The following is a 17,155-nucleotide window of genomic DNA, read 5'->3' on the forward strand; positions in this document are numbered from 1 at the left end:
CAAGATATATGATCAAGTTGATCTCTAGAATCTTAGGAAGAAGTTTCCAAATTGAAAAAGCAAAAGGTTTGGCCAAATAATTCTATCTAAATCATTTTAAATTGAGATTTACTCTCTGGTAATCGATTACCAGCAGTTGAAAATGTTTATAACAATCACTAGAAATTTGAATTCAAAATTTATAATGTGTAATTGATTACACATGGATGGTAATTGATTACCAGAGGGGATTTTCAGAGAATAATTTCCAAGAGTCACATCTATTCAATGGTTTATGAATGGCCATCAAAGGTGACTTGGAAACACGAATTAAAAGAGAGTTTTCATTGCCCAAAAAGTTTTATCCTCTCAAAAGATTAAGAGTTTTTCTGAACTGACATGTCTTATCCTCTCAAAAAGATTCCTTGGTCAACCACTTGCATATTCAATAAGGAATTTTGATTGATCTTCCTTGTACAATCTATCTCTTTTAAGAGAGATTTCTTCTTCTCTTTTTCTTATTTCTGAAAAGGGATTAAGAGACTGTGGGTCTCTTATTGTAGAGGATTTTTGAACACAAGGGAAGGGTTGTCCTTGTGTGGTTCAGACTTTGTAAAAAGAGTTTTACAAATAGAGTGGAAAACCTCAAGTGGGTTGCATGAGGACTGGACGTAGGCACGGGAAGTGGCCGAACCAGTATAAATCAAGTTTGCATTCCTCTCTTCCCTTAAACTTCTTTTATTTATTGCTATTTATCTTTTGCTTTAAAGAAGTTTATTTTGAATTGTCTTTTGAGTAATTCATGTTAAGGGTGCATTGTTAATCCAAAAAGAGAGAGTGAAAGTTTAATTGGGGAATAGTCTTTGTATCTTAATTCGACTCCCCTCTTTCTTAAGGTAACTGAGGTCATTTGTCCAACATCCTATTCTTGATAACTCACTTCTCTCTAAAAAGACAAACTTTCCGAAATGATAAAATGAGGTCACATGAACGTCTTGAAAACACAGTCAATCAAATGCTTTTTTTTTCTTTTTTTATTTTGAAATTTATTTTTACTTGTCGTTTTACGGCACACTCACCAAATGTGTAGCATGAGTAATTTCTGATTGAACGGTATTGGAAGTCTAAACTCAGGAGCGCAGGTCGCTTGAGCAAACAGACCAATGGCTTGCACCCATATTCCAGTGGAAGCAAAGATGTAATTATGAGAGGATGAGGGACAAAGATGTTAGATTTATCCATTTTATTTAGCATTGTAACTATGGTTTACAATAATGGCATAAACTTGAAGATCCTGATGAGTCATTAGAGACATCTAACAGCAGCTTTCAAAATTGCCCCATGTGTGGTGTCGCTTGTCAGTGTTAGGATTCAACAAGCGATTCTCCTCAAATTTCAGCCAGCCCACATCAATTAGACTTTGCACCTTATGCTTCAGGGTCATAAAGTGCTCAATGGAATGCCCCAGGGCTCCTCCATGATATGCACATGTTGCGTTCAAGTCGTATCCTCGGAAAAATGGAGGTTGAGGAAACCTAGCAAGGGTTATGGCTACCATTGAATTATCGAGTAGATATGAGAGCAAGTTTAGCATATGACACCGGAATTTGGGGTGAATTCTACAGGCTTTTTGCTGCAAAATTCCCTTTTGGTTGGTGCTTCGGTTCGTGCTTAAAGTGGTGTTTAGCATTGGTCGTGTGGTAGGTGGGTTTTGTGGTTTGATTTAGGGATGGCCTTTATGGATAACTGGGTGGTGGACAAGGAGAAGGGTTGTTATTGGCTGAGTAATGACATTGTTGGGTTGGTGGGAAACTTGGTCGTATAGGAATGGCAGTCATAGCATGGGTTTCTCCCTCATTCTCATCCTCTTCATTTGCCCCAGTTTTCACATTCATCAAAGCGGGATGATCATATTTGCCTCTTTCCATACCCACTTTGATCCTTTCGTCGGTCAAGACCAAATCCGCAAAGCTTGAAGGTGCGTACCCCACCATTTTTCATAGTAAAAGACTGGTAATGTGTCTACTATTATTGTGATCATCTCTTTCTTCGTCATTGGAGGTGCCACATGAGCTGCCAGGTCTCTCCACCTTTGGGCGTATTCTTTGAAAGATCTGTGCCCCCTCTTGCATATGCTCTGTAGTTGCATCCTATCCGGAGCCATATTAGAATTGTACCGATACTGCCTAACGAGGGCAACCATTAGGTCTTTCCAAGAATGGACTCGGGAAGGTTCCAAGTTAGTATACCAGGTGACAACTGCCCTAGTAAGACTTTCTTGGAAGAAATGTATCAGCAGTTCCTCATCTTTTGCGTATGCTCCCCCATCTTCCGACAATACATCCTTAGATGGTTCTTGGGGCAAGTAGTCCCCTTGTACTTGTCAAAGTCCGACACCTTGAACTTGGGAGGGGTGATGATATTGGGTACTAGGAACAACTCTTCTAGGTTAGCAAAGGCATACTCTTTTCCTCTTTCAATGGCCCTGAGCCTTTCCTCTAGATGATCCAACTTTCCCATTTCTGCCATAGCATGAGGGTTTTTAACCGCTGTGGAATGTGAGGGGTGTGGTTGTGGGTGATACTGAGGGCCCTCCAAAGTGTTTTGCAGGGGTATACCACCAACTGCTTGCCCTTCAGTGGCATATCCGAGGCAAGGCTCAAAGTCCGCTAGATTATGGTGAGGCATTTCATGTGTCTCCCCTATGGGTTGAGAGACATATGCATGATCAGATTGAGGTTGTTGGCTCTCAATGAGTATAGGAGTGGAGTTATTGACATTCTTATTAAGAGTGTGTACGCCACATTGCGTGGTGTATAGTTGGGAGGCAAGCCATATGGCGGGAAGGCGTGCTTGTTTTGAATTTGCACATAATAGGGGCCGCTCGTACTTCCCAAATCTTTGCCTACCATAGCTGAGGTTGGATGATTCATTTGGTTGAGGCCAGATGGGGGCATCGGGTTCACCTTAGCAACAGCGCTGGTAGCAGCAACTACAACCGTATTGGCTTCCATTATCTTCTTCATGCTCATCATGGCCTCCATCATTGTGGCCATTTGCTCTTTCATGGCCTCCATGTCAGCCTTCATCTGCTTTTGCACCTCCTCTACTTCACCCATTACTCTAGCTCTAGCACGGGTTTGATAAGGGCGCCGTAAAGCGTGTTCTTTTCTTTTTGATAACAATGATTAAGTTCGTGTTTTTTTCAAGGAAAGAATGCAATGAGCAATGCAACCAATGAAAAGCATGGATGTATGCGAATGACGCACAGTTGAAGTATTGCGAATTTTTACGCAAGACATGGGGTTGAATCAATTTAGATTTTCAACATGGTCCATGACATCTTTGTCAAGGTGAAATTGGAAGTAACAAGGACATCAACAATCCTAAATGTGTTTGGCAATAGATGAAGCAGCGATGTAACTTGATCCATCTTTTGCCTCAATTTTTGCAAGATGGTTACTTCCATGTTTCAACTTGACTTGATGAACCTTTTCGTAAAAGCATGAGCTTGGTTCAACCCCATAACCCAAGGAATGGAAATTTTGATTGCCAATACGCGGCAACATTTCATAGAGATTAAAGACTCGGGAATACGTATGCTATGCATGGAAAATGTAATTATGAAATTGAGATGTCCGAAGAAACATCTTTTCTTAGTTAACCATGCATTAGGTACCATGTTCAATCATTTTGTTTTTAAGTGAAATGGGTTTATGATCCCAACATGGTTGGCTCATGGTACCGAACATATGCAACGTGAATTTTCATGCTTCCTTTTTTGTTTTTGTTTTGCAGAGGAAAATGCAAGGATCATGCATGAGCAAACATGAAAACAAAAGGTATGCAGTTTGTAGAACAAAAAGTATGTTGAATGCATATGCATGATGATGCAATGACTCATGCAAAATGTGATGCTGGAATATGATAACTGACAAATGCAGGAACGATATGTTCATTATGATGCCATGAAGAGATGCTTATGTGATGCATGATATGAATGCATTTACGGACACGAGAGCCCCGAAAAATTATCTCTTCTTACTTGCACACTTGGGGGTGCAGTGCCCCATGTGTGTAGTTAAGAAGGTGATATGGATCTTCCGGCTTCCCATGACAAAAGATGAGACCAACATACAACGCGTGTGCGACGAAATGATGCAAAGGCGCAAAAGCATAACACGGGGATGTACACAGTATGTCAATATCCACAAATAATCATACAACAAAGGCATACATGACATTTAGGTTATATGCATGGCAGTGTTTAAAATGGCACGCAACATTTTTGCTTCGTGCCCCTATTTCAAGGACCTATAGGATAATATCTAGGGGTCTCTAATAACTACTCCCAACGATCCATATCTCACATGGTTGTTTTCTAGAGGTATCATCACTCAAGATAATAATATTGCGACGGTATGGAATACCAGCGACAACACATTATAAAGAGAGAAAGCTCTAGACGAGGTTTCACTATTATCAAGCAAGTCGGAGACCTAGCATGACCATAGATTCACCTCCACTCCTTAGATTCCCATGGACCCGGGTATAGGGCCCCTTTTTTTACTCAAACCCGTGGGTGCTTAGAATGCAGTGTAAAAAATGTGGAAAAGACAACATTTATTATATTTACAAAGTTCAAAAAAATGCACACACAAAGTTTCACAATTCCACACTTTCCTAAAATAGGCCTAACTCACAAAAACAGTCCTCAGTGGAGTCACCAACTGTCGCAACCGACCCTTTTGCGAGTAAGCGAGGCGAGGCTCACTGGTGCGTCTTCCAAAGGAGGAAAATGCGCGGAGTCGCCACCAACGTTTATTTGTGGAAAACGTCGGAAAAACCGAAGGAAACCGGTCATGAAGAATATTCCAGATTCAGGAGTTGTATTTACGTTTGAGGAAGGTATTAGCACCTCTCACGTTTGTCCCAAAGGACAACAACCTTAATTTTAGAATTGTGTGAAAGTGTGTACCTAAAATTTTATTTCTTTTTTATTTTTGAGGTCGACAAAAGCGGGGCTCTTGCTCCTACGTACCCTCCATCGAAGAGGAAATCAGACCTACGTAGTTCTTTCTAAAAGACGAATCAAGTGATTCTTTTTACTTGGAAGGTGGTCCTTTTAAGGCGTTGGACCTTAAAATGATCCATTTTTACTTGGTGAGAAAAACTGAGGTATCGAACATTAAAATCCTTTTTTAGTGATTTTTTGCGGACGAGCTTGACTTTGCAAGTTGATTTTAGCATTAGTTTCACTTTCGTTATTAGTTAATTCAATTAAGGAAAAAAAATCCCAAAGAGAAACGTCCAATTGATTTTTTTGGTTTATTTTACTAAAAGATATTTTTTGATTATTATATTATTATTTTACCTCTTTTTGATTTCCAACGTGGTTACGGCATGACCGAACAGTCGGATTTCATTTTAACAGAAATTAACAGATATTACAAATCAAATGATTGGTGGAAATTTATTTTATTTTTTGATTAGGCGAGAAAATGACTTAAGTAAATGACAAAAGCATGTCAAAAGGGGGTACGGAAAGTAAATGAAACGAAAATAAAAGTACGCGAAACAAATGGGGACCACCAAGGGTACATAGAATGAATTGAAAAGTTCAATTTCGGGAACTTACCGGTTGCAGACCGAAGAACGACGAAGAACGAACGACGCATAACGGTTGAAAATCTTCGCGAAATCACCCACGGAAACGTTACGGATGCGCCTCGGCTTGGATTTTCTTCACGGAAACAATTTTCCTCACTAATTTTAAGTGATTACGAAGTACTAGAAGGGCTTAACCCCTTTCTCCTTCACTCCTCCCCCTATTTATAGGAAAATAGGGGAGGAGCTTGCCACCCAGCTCGCCCAGGCGAGCCAGGTTGCTTCCTCCAGAAGGCGGTTGCTTCTGGAGGAACATCCTGGAAGGCCCAAATGGGCCTGGTTGCTATTTGCACCCTTTTTTACTAAATACACCCCCTTTGCTTTTTTGGTGATTCTTTTTTCGTAACTTTACGAAACTTTACGAATTTCGTAACGATACTTGTTTTCTTTCCGTAAGGTTACGGAACCTTACGGGTCATGTAATTACTCCTTTTTTAGCTTTCGAAATGTTACGGAAACTCACAGATTGCGTAACAATACTTCCTTTTGATTTAAGACATGTTATAGAATTTCACAGATTGCGTAACAATGTTTCCTTTTGATTTCCGGCATGTCTCGGAACTTCATGTATTGTGCAACAAAGGGTGCCAAGTACCTCGAAGCGGTCAAACAAAGGTTGCATGCCATCAAACAATGATCCCCGAACGAAATTAGAGTATGACATACCTCATTAGCTTTTTCTACATTGGATGCCATAGATTTTTCTTCCATAGGTACAATGTTAGTGAGATGGACGAGGATCTCATTAATAGTGGTGTTGCCCATAGCCTTAGCAGTTGTTGCAACAACTTTAGCATGTGCCTTAGCTTTTTCTTTTTCAGCCTTTTCAACAACCTTCTTTACAGCAAGATTTGCTACATTCTTCTCCCTCTTAGGTTGTTGCGCATCATGGAGTTGAATCACATGATCTCTGAAGTCCCTAACTGCAATTGGGTAAATCAAATGGATATCATTGAGTTTAGCCCAAAAGTATATCACATGGGTTTCATAGGGTAAATTAAATGGATCATATGGGCATTATTAACAAATATAGTACCTTTGACATATTATATTTTATGACAAGTTTATACATTTATTTATCTCTATTTGAAAATAAATTAAAATAGTAATTGCATTATTTTTTATTTTCACTAATTTTTAATACAAATAACAAAATATTGTACAGAGTAAGAAAAAAAACTATTAAAAAATTAGCTAAATTTATTAAAGAAAAGAGGAAAATTAACATACAATGTAATTAATTTTATTTATAAATAGAGACAAATATTTTATTGTAAAATTAACAAAATATTATACAAATTAAGAAATAACTATTAAAAAATTGGCTAAATTTATTAAAGAAAATAGGAAAATTAACATACAATGTAATTTCTACGTTTGAAAGTAAAAGCATTAAGTTAATGCTTATTTATTTGAATTTTTCATTTTTAACTAATAATATATTTCACTAATTAGACATTGTATAAAAATTTTCGTTTTCAATTTTTTTCATAATTAATTTTAAAAATTGGTAAAATTAATATCGATGAAAATGCTATTAATTATTAACAAATCATCAAAATTAATGTATTTACGGCACATATATTGATCATGTAAATAATTAAGAATAAACAAACATGATAAAAATATTAATTATGATTTTAACATAATTAATTTCGTTACATTCTAATTTGTAATTATTGATTTTCTTTTTTGAAATATAATATATTTTATTTTTATTTTATCAATATATTATTATCGTTTAACATCCAAATATAATTCTCTACTTTTCTCTCACCCACATTCTAACCCACATTGTTCCGATTAGCATCGAAGATTGAAGAGGTGAGTACAACTCTTTCCCTTTTGCATGTGCTCAAATCCCTAGCTTCCATCTTCCCGTGTGCTATTTTTTTTGGTTGTTGTCCTTTTTTCTCTTTTTATTTGCCATGCTCTTTTTTGGAGTCATACGGGTTATGCCACCACATATTGGTAGGGGGTTGCATGCTCTTTAGCGCGAAATTTAAAGGTGAGAGAGTAATATGGATTTTTTGGAGTGATAAGGGTCTAAACATTTATTTGAAGGTTGTGTGGTGAAGGGATTGGTTAAACGAGGATGTAAGGTAAAAAGAGGGTTGTGGGAACAAAGGGATAAATTTTGGATCCAATAGAATTGGAAGAACCAACGGAGGGTGAATACATATCAAGATCAAGTGAGGGTGAGATTGAGAGTGACTTTGATGATACAATCACCTCTTGGGTACTTCATGCATTAAAATTGATTGCATATTTGATGTTAATTGTATTATAGAATTTCATTGATTCTGGCTTGTAATAATTAGTTGTAGTGAATATGAGAGGAAAGATAAGTGACATGTTTTGGTGTAGAAACACCTTTGACTTTTCTTGTCAAAAGAAGGGATGTGTAATAGTTTCTTATTGTAGCCTTTGCTTGTCCAATGGTGAGAATATTGCGCACCTATTTTTAGAGTGCCCTTTTGCTCAGGATGTCTGGTGCTAACTATCCATCCTTCTAAGGATGAAGCTTGATCTTTCATCCTTTCAAGCTTTATTAAAATCTCTTAATAGGCAGTGTGGCAGCCAAATGCTTGATGTTTGTGTAGCTGCGGTTATATTTTGTTTGTGGGGTATTTGGCATTGTCGAAATCAAGTTAGATTTAGAAATGTCAACCTCAAACCTGTTTCAATGTTTTCAAAAATTGCAGCTAATGTTTGTTTGGCAGGCAATCTTTCCAAAGGGTGCATAAAGTCTAGATTGGATGATTTCTCTATTCTGTATAATGTTGGAATATAGAGGAAGTTTATTAAAGCGCCTAACATTATTGAAGCCTGTTGGTATCAGCCTCTTCCCAACTGGGTTAAGTGCAATGTTGATGGAGTTGCGAAAGCCCAGGGCATGCGGCTCTTGGTGGTATCTTCAGAGGCGCAAATGCCACTACAATGGGTAGTTTTTCCATTTACATTGGTATTCACAATGTTTTTTTGTTGGACAAGGATTTGGCTGGAGAGTTACTCTAGATTAGTGGTGGATGCCATACTAATCCAAGTGTCAATTCCTTGGAAGTTACAAAATAGGTGATCTAACTGTAGCTTGGGTAAATACCATGGATTTTACAATTTCTCATATATTTTTAGGGAAGGCAATAGGTGTGCTGATAGCTTTAGCTTAGCTAACCATCCAGTTCATTCCCATTCCTCTTGTTGGTGGGACACAATCCCGATTTGTGTTGGGATTTTTTTGTCCTAACAGAAATGGGCTTCCTCCTGATTACTGGTTGATTCACTGATAGCATGGGTTTTAGTTTGGTCCTCCATGTTCTTGTTCTTTCTTTTTGTTTTGTTATTAATATATCTTTTGTTTGGGAGGTCTAGGATTGAGTGTAATATAGTAGAGATGTTTTTTCTTTCTTTCTTGACAGTCCTCTTTTCTAACAAAAATGTTCAAAACAATTAATTACAAAATTATAATCAATAATTTTAAAGTTGATAGAAAATAAAATAAAAATGAACGAATTATATTAAATTAAATTTGAAATACAAATTTAACCTAAATTCTTAAAACAGCGAATCATATCAATACATGTATTTTCAAGCAATGAATAACACAATTAAAATCAAACTTTTATGGGTAAAAATTATCAAACACGTGGCTCTTTTGAGGCAGTGGGTGGTGATACAACTCAATATCCTCTACGAGTGATCTTAACAATTTCTCAATGGCGCCCAAAGTCTAAAAAAAGCTCCATGGCATTTCCGAAGTTTTATAGAAAACAATGGTCTAAACGCGAATCACACAGTGCAAGCTAGTTAATTTCGCTTTCTATTTTCCCGTTTTGACTAATTTTTTTTCTTCAAAAGCGTTGAAGCATAGCCTCTACGTCGTAATCACTTGCTAAAAAATTTTAATCAGTACTGGATCACTGTACACCGCGTCGCAGACGATCACAGCCAAGTGAACAAGCTTTGGATCGGATGGTCTATAAAGAGCCACGTGTCGAGCTGAAACAGTTTCGCATTTCTGATTTTTTTCCATTTAAAGTTCTGGGAATTTTCAATTTAAACCCTTTACCTCCTGAAGCGAGAAAGAAACCACTCTCGCGGTTAACAGAAGAAAAAAATTAATAATATGAAAAAAATATATATTAAAAATCGAAATTTTGGGGAATTTCAATTTCAATGTCAGAGATTCTATTAGGGTTTCTAATCGACAAGAGACTCTCAAACCCTAATCCGTCAATTCGCGCTCGTGATCTTCGATAATCTGTGGGACGAATCGATTTTTCGGTGGCATGTCGGTTGAGGTGAGTAAATTTTCGAATAATTGTATTTTTTCGGGGTTATAAATTTCAATAATTTTGCTTGGTGTTGTATGATACAATGACCGCAATGCATAGGGGTGTTGGGTGTTTTGGATTTAGGTGTTTGTTGGATGAGGGATTTTTTACTTTTTGTGGTTTCGGTGTTTCAGATCCGAGAAAATGTCCAATATGTTTGATGGCGTGTTAAAATTGGGGGAATTTTGGTGTGGGCGTTTGTTCTGTTGATTTTCCATGGAAGGCAGAGCACAAAACTCCAATGACACTACAATTCCCAAGAAATCAAGATCTCTGGATCTTAAAAGTCTATATAAATCAAAATTGACAGAAAACACTGCAAAGAAGAACTTAAAGAGGATTGGCAATAGTAGTGGGGGTGGTGATGAGAAGAGGAAGAAAAAAAAGGCTAGAAAGGAAGTCTCTTTAAGTAGCTTAGAAAATGGTGATGGTAGCAGTGAGTTGAAGTTAGGGGTGAGTCAGAAATTGAGTAGTAGTAGTAGTACGCTTAATAGAGTTTCATTTAGTGTTGGTGATGATGATGTTCAGATTCCCAAGAGGAAGAGGAGTTTTGTGGGGAGGAAGAAATCAGAACTTGGTCTAGCATCAAAAGTGGTGGAGCAGTCTGGTCTGAAAATTGGCTACAACGATCAGGTGCCAAAGTTAGGTAGTGATGATTTGGGCAGTGGGGTTGAGTCTTTCAAGATTAAGCGTAAGAAAGAATTTGATGAATTTAAGGAAAATAGGAATAGTGATTCAAATTCAGTTCAGCATGCTAAGGAGAATGGGGATTGTGCATCTCATTCTGTTGTAAATAGTGGTGATTCTTCTTTATCAAAGTCACGAAGGCAGCATAGGAAGCGAAAGGCTTCAGCTATAGATAGTACTAAGGTTTCCAAGGAGGCTGAACCTTTGGTTTCAAGTAGTAAAATATCTGACGATTTGCAAGATGAAGAGGAAAATCTTGAGGAGAATGCAGCTAGGATGCTATCTTCAAGGTTTGATCCAAGCTGTACTGGATTTTCTATGAAAGGTTCAAATGGTTTGTCCTTTTTCCAATCTTCTAGTCAAAGTATTGTTAACCACAGTTTGAAGTCTCCGTTAGGTTCAGAATCAACATCAGCTGATACTGCTGGCAGAGTTTTGAGGCCTAGGAAACAATATAAAAACAAGAGTAACTCCAGGAAGAGGCGCCATTTTTATGAAATCCTTTTAGGTGATGTGGATGCATATTGGGTACTAAACCGGAGAATTAAAATCTTTTGGCCATTGGACCAGAGTTGGTATTATGGTCTCGTGGATAACTACGATGAAGGAAGCAAGCTTTACCATATCAAATATGATGATCGAGATGTAGAATGGGTTAATCTCCAAACTGAGAGATTCAAACTCTTGTTACTTCGTAGTGAAGTTCCTGGAAATGCAAAGGGTGAGAGAGCCTTAATGAAACGTAGCAGTTTTGATCACCAGAAAGGAAGCAAATCCAGAAAAGAAAGGCAAAGAACAGAAGAGAATGCAGGGGATGATCGTTGTGGTGAGAGTAGTATGGACTCAGAACCTATAATTTCGTGGTTGGCTCGATCTTCTCATCGGCTTAGATCTATCCAAGGCATTAAGAAACAGAAAACTTCTGTTACAGTTCCAAGTACAACGTCATCATTCTTATATGATGAACCTGTTACGGCAAAGGGGCATTTAGCTAAGAGTTCTGTGAGGGATGTTGAAAAGAATTTCTCTACTGGTTCTGTATCACAAGATAAATTCAGTGAAGATTTTAAGGATAAGTCTTCATTGCAAAGTGTCACTTGCGCTAAAGATGGAAAACAGCCTATTGTCTATTTCAGAAGGCGGTGGGTTCATAAGCCAGCTCCAATATCCCCTCATATCTCTGAAGAAAACCATGCTATTATAAGTGCATCTGGTTCTGTTGCCTTGGACCATATGTTTGGTGGGGTTGAGAATGTGAAAAATCCAATTGACAGCAGGGTTGAGGTCGGGGGCCCATTGTTCTTCACTTACAAGGCAGGAGTACCAAAAGTCTTTTGGGACATGAAGTCAGCATCATTCAAATTTGGCTTAAACTTTCCAATGCGTTTGGTTTTGAATGACTTTTTTCAATCAGAAAATTTGTGGTTGCTTTACACTGTTTTGCTGCTTCGGTTCGGTACAGTTATGGCCAAGTGGCCTAGAGTTTATTTGGAGATGCTTTTTGTTGATAATGTGGTTGGCTTGAGGTTTCTATTATTTGAAGGCTGCTTGAACACGGCTGCAGCTTTTGTCTTTTTTGTCCTTAGGGTGTTTCATCAACCTGATTGCCAAGGGAAGTATGTTGACTTGCAATTTCCATGTACATCTATTGGATTCAAGTTTTCTAGTGTTCATGTTATTAAGAAGCCACTTGTGTTTGAGTTCTATAATTTCTCTGAAGTGAAGAATTCAAAGTGGATGCACTTGGATTCTAAGCTTAAAGAGCATTGCCTGCTCAGTAAGCAGCTCCATCTTTCTGAATGCACATATGATAACATCCAGGCACTTCAAAATGGATCAAGAAGGTTCTCCATAACTTCTATCAGTGGGTCTTCCTCAGTCAAGGTACTTGTTTCCTTTCTTCCTTTTTTCCTATTTTCCTATATGTCCTGATTGGTAACCCCAGGCTTAACCCCCTTTTAGGAATTTATTTGCCATGTTTAACACTTGTTACTGGAATTCAACATCATATATCAAAGCTTCCAAAAGACAACAGTCACTGCAAGTTAGCTTATCTTGGGTTTTGTTGTGAATCAAATCATGCAACAGGTCACGCAAAAGAGTAGGCCAGGGATTAACATCATGGGTGTTTCCGAAGTGTCCACTCAAGCTGTTCAGTGTTCTGATGCTGGCGAGAGGAAACTTCCTCCATTTGCTCTCTCTTTTGCTGCAGCACCTACATTTTTTCTTTGTTTGCATCTCAAGTTGCTGATGGAGCAGTCTGCAGCTCATATAAGATATTGTGATCAAACACCAATATTTGATCAGGAAGACCCTGGTTTGATGACAAATGGATGTACTAGCACCGATAATTGCTCAAACAGGAATTCTGAAGTTATTCTTAGGAAGGGTATGGAGACTTTGTCAATTGGTACTCCAGGTGATGGAGGGTCTTGTGCTGACTCAGATCATCCCTCTACTTGCAATGACCGAATTCTCATTCAAAATTACCAGAACATTGGTCTTAACGGTGCTAGTACTTCCATTTCTCATGATTCTGAGAAGCTTTGTAAAGCTCACTTACCTGAATGGCAATCCCACCATTTGGAGCAAGAGTTAGGCTCTTTATCTTCAAGTTCTTTAAAACATCTTGATAAGGCTAATGATGGTTCTCATTCTTTTATTGGTGATCTCAGTATTCAAATTCCTGCAGTTGATCAATTTGAGAAACCTGATGAAGATGGTGATTTATGTGATGCTGAACACTCTCCTGATATCTCTTGGAATATAAATGGATGTGGTATTCCAAGCTCCAATCCAACTGCACGCAGAAGTTCTTGGTATCGGAACCGGAATAATTCCTTGTCATTGGGATTTCAGTCTCATGTGTGGTCTGATGGCAAGGTTGATTCTCTTTGCAATGATTTGAGCAATGGACCTAAAAAACCACGTACACAAGTATCATACTCAGTGCCCTCTGCTGGGTATGAATTCAGTTCAAGGCAGAGAAACCATCATCAGAAAGGGCTTTCTCATAAACGAGTTAGAAAGGCCAAGGAGAAGAAGTCATCAGATGTTGATAGGGTCCCTGAAAAGAATATCAAATGCTTATCTTGTGGTGCAAATGTCTTGATTACTCTTGGTGATAAGGGTTGGAGAGAATCCGGGGCCCATGTTGTACTAGAGCTGTTTGACCACAATGAGTGGAGACTTTCTGTGAAACTTCTAGGAATTACTAGGTATTCATACAAAGCACATCAGTTTCTGCAGCTTGGATCAACAAATCGGTACACACATGCAATGATGTGGAAAGGAGGGAAGGATTGGATCTTGGAATTTCCTGATAGGAGTCAGTGGGCTCTTTTCAAGGAGATGCATGAGGAATGCTACAACCGTAACATCCGTTCTGCTTCAGTTAGAAACATACCTATTCCCGGTGTTCATTTTATCGAAGAAAATGATGCTAATGGATCTGAGGAAACTTTTGTTCGGAGCTGTATGTACTTCCAACAAGTTGAAACAGATGTTGAGATGGCTCTGGATCCATCTTGTGTTCTGTATGACTTGGATAGTGAGGATGAGCAGTGGATTTCAAATGCTCAAAATTCTTTAAAAGACAACAGTGAATTTTGTTGGATCTCAGAGGAGATGTTTGAGAAGACAATAGATGTGTTTGAAAAGGCTGCATATGCTAAGAAGCGTGATCATTTTACTCCTGATGAGATAGAGGAACTCATGGTTAATGTTGGGCCTTTGTGTGTTGTCAAAATCATTTATGACCATTGGCAGCAGAAGAGGCAGAAGAAGGGAATGGCTTTAATTCGGCACTTTCAGGTAATGCTCAAATTACCTTTCTTGTTTATCTTATAATTATTTTGATTATGGGAATATGTCTCTGCCTCCATTTAATGACTTTATATATAGCTTTGCTGATATAATTGGAGAGGAGGATTAATATGCAGTAATGCTGTAATGGATTGAACTTTTTTGCTTTGTTTACACTAAAAATATTAATCTATCTATCTTGGAGCCTTTTAAAATCTAAGTACAAGTTTTCTCGGCCATTGAACAGCAATGCATTTTATTTGTTGTTCTACTTAACAATTTCAATGCTTTGAAATGTATTTATGGCTTCCATATTAAAACCCTGCAACATATTTGGATGTCTACCTACTGTTTGATGTTTATTCAATTCATAAATGTGGGATCAGTCTTTGATTCTGACAGTACTATCTTAAGTACTTAACAGAATAATTATGTGGTATTAGTGCTACCACAAATAAAGCATGTTTAGAGAAAATGAATTTGTATAACGACTTTGGAGGGTTTATTTCAATTTCTACAGTAGAACAAGTGGGGATAATTATATTATTTAGTTATTGGCTGAAAGCATGACGACTTTATGCAATTTACCTCAGCTTTTCTCAGCATGGTTGTTTTCTTCTGTATCTAATGTATGCTTTGTTATTATTATTTTCCTGAAATTTTATCTCTGAATCTTTATATACTTTTCAGCCCCCTCTGTGGGAAAGATATCAGAAACAAGTGAGAGAGTGGGAACTAGCCATGACCAAGAACAATGCCCCTTCTAATGGATGCCTGGACAAGGTTACAACTTTGGAGAAGCCGGCCATGTTTGCTTTCTGTTTGAAACCTAGGGGTCTGGAATCACTGAACAAGGGATTGAAACATCGATCCCAAAAGAAGATTTCAGTCTCTGGGCATGCAAACAGTAATCTAGATCAGGATGGCTTCCACACTTTCAGTGAGTATTTGATTTACAAGTTGATTTCATTGGTTATTACATTTTAGAAACCAATTAAGAGCATTCTCCTTAACATCTAATTTTTGTAAACTCAGGAAGAAGACAAAATGCTTTACCTTTTGCCGATGAAAAGTTCCTATACCAAGGCCACAATTACGATTCTTTTGATGATTCATCATTGGCTCTGACCTCACCAAGGGTATTCTTACCTCGTGATGCTGGCAGCTTGAAATACTATCTTACTAGTAATGGAGCAGGATATAGAAATCATATCCCAAAATTTCACAAGTCCAGATATGATTCACCTGGTAGCAGGCATCACATTCTTGCTGGCCCTAAGAGGCAAGGGATTGAACAGTTGGATGCTTCAGTCCTTGAGGAGTTAAGACAGCGTGATGCCATGGCTGAGGCTCGTTTTAAGCGTCATGTGGCTATGCTGAAGAGAGATAGGGCTAAAAGATTGCTATATAAAGTAGATGTAGCCATTCACAAGGCCATGGCTGCTCTAATGACTGCAGAAGCAATGAAAGCTTCTGAGGACTCCCTTGTTGAAATGAAAGCTTATGAGGACTAATCTGGCTATTCAAATGACTTGGCTTACTTGGTCAAGAGTTTTGGCCTTTTTTTCATTATTCGGGGTGTTCGATAGAGAACTTGAATCATGAGAGTTTTGGGTTCAATGAGGGGAGGAGATTCTGTTGCTGCAGACTGCGACTCCCTCTCACTGTCTAGTGTCTACTGGAACCTTTTCCAGCTTTGGGATCTGCTCAGTTCAGAGCAACTGTAGCGCTGATCTGCATGGTGTATAGGTCTGAATTTTTTACTACCTATATTTGTACAGATTCCCTCTACCCCCTTTCTCAGTTTCGAAGATTCAATATGAAAATAGAAATCGGCCAATAATACAACACCACTTTTAACTGGAAATAGTCCAATTTCTTTCATTGTTTTTAGGTAAAATAGTAGACTAGTGCATGATCCGGAATTGATCGTCCCGTTCAGCTTTTAGTATTACTCCATGCGTTTGCACTCTTATCCTGTGCATGGAACAATGAAAGAAAACAAGAGAGGTGAAAGGACTTTAAAATTTAAATTGAACAAAAAATGGAAGGAGAAATTTATGTTGTATTTGAATAAGTTTTATAACAGTTTTTTAAAAAATAATTTTTTAAAAGTGGAAGGGCAGAATGAAATGTAAGACAAAAAAAAAATGCAAGGAAAATGAGTAGAGTAGAAAATTGAAAGTTTAAATTGAAATATGTTATGTTTTTAGGTCTTGAAAGTAAAAGGAAAAAGTATAATTTTAGAAATCTTAAATTAATCAATGTCTTTGAATTGTTTGATAATTTTTAATTAGTTTTTAAATTCTTTTTAAATTAAGTTTTTGAACTTCTAATTATTTTATAATTAGGTCCATGCCAAATCTAATTAAAAAATGAATACAAGTCTAAGGACTCAACTGAAAAAAAATTCAAAAATTTATTTAAAAGGGTAAACAGTCTCACTTTGGTCCTTGTACTTTGCATTTAGCAAAAATTTGGAATTTATACTTTGGAAATGATCAATTCAATCCATAAAATTGTGTTTGGATGGGGTATTTAAATAAGACAATTCATTTTTTTTAGTGAACTTGAAATACCCCTATCATAATTCAGTTGTTTGGATACAAGATTTCAAAGAATTTAAATTTACTTCAATTTTTAAAAGAATTTTAATAGACTAAAATCGTAGGAATTGAAATTCC

General features: G+C 37.5%; 1 protein-coding gene across 1 annotated transcript; it reads left to right on the forward strand.

The window, feature by feature from the left end:
- The first annotated feature begins 9,701 nt into the window (after positions 1–9,701).
- On the forward strand, positions 9,702–16,338 carry LOC100789801 (uncharacterized). Its single transcript, XM_006601057.3, has 5 exons — positions 9,702–9,947; positions 10,115–12,551; positions 12,756–14,480; positions 15,162–15,411; positions 15,507–16,338. Exons 2-5 carry the CDS (start codon positions 10,197–10,199, stop codon positions 15,983–15,985), a joined length of 4,809 nt encoding a protein of 1,602 aa, XP_006601120.2. The 5' UTR covers positions 9,702–9,947; positions 10,115–10,196; the 3' UTR covers positions 15,986–16,338.
- The last annotated feature ends 817 nt before the right edge of the window (positions 16,339–17,155 follow it).

Source organism: Glycine max, chromosome 17, assembly GCF_000004515.6.
Source record: "Glycine max cultivar Williams 82 chromosome 17, Glycine_max_v4.0, whole genome shotgun sequence".
NCBI classification, from domain to species: domain Eukaryota; kingdom Viridiplantae; phylum Streptophyta; class Magnoliopsida; order Fabales; family Fabaceae; genus Glycine; species Glycine max.

What these genes read in the sequence shown, in the direction of transcription:
- LOC100789801 (XM_006601057.3), top strand. Translation starts at nt 10,197, where the DNA reads ATGGAAGGCAGAGCACAAAACTCCAATGACACTACAATTCCCAAGAAA. An exon ending in GTGGGTCTTCCTCAGTCAAG is followed by an intron (nt 12,552 to 12,755) that starts GTACTTGTTTCC and finishes ATCATGCAACAG; the next exon opens with GTCACGCAAAAGAGTAGGCC. An exon ending in CTTTAATTCGGCACTTTCAG is followed by an intron (nt 14,481 to 15,161) that starts GTAATGCTCAAA and finishes TATACTTTTCAG; the next exon opens with CCCCCTCTGTGGGAAAGATA.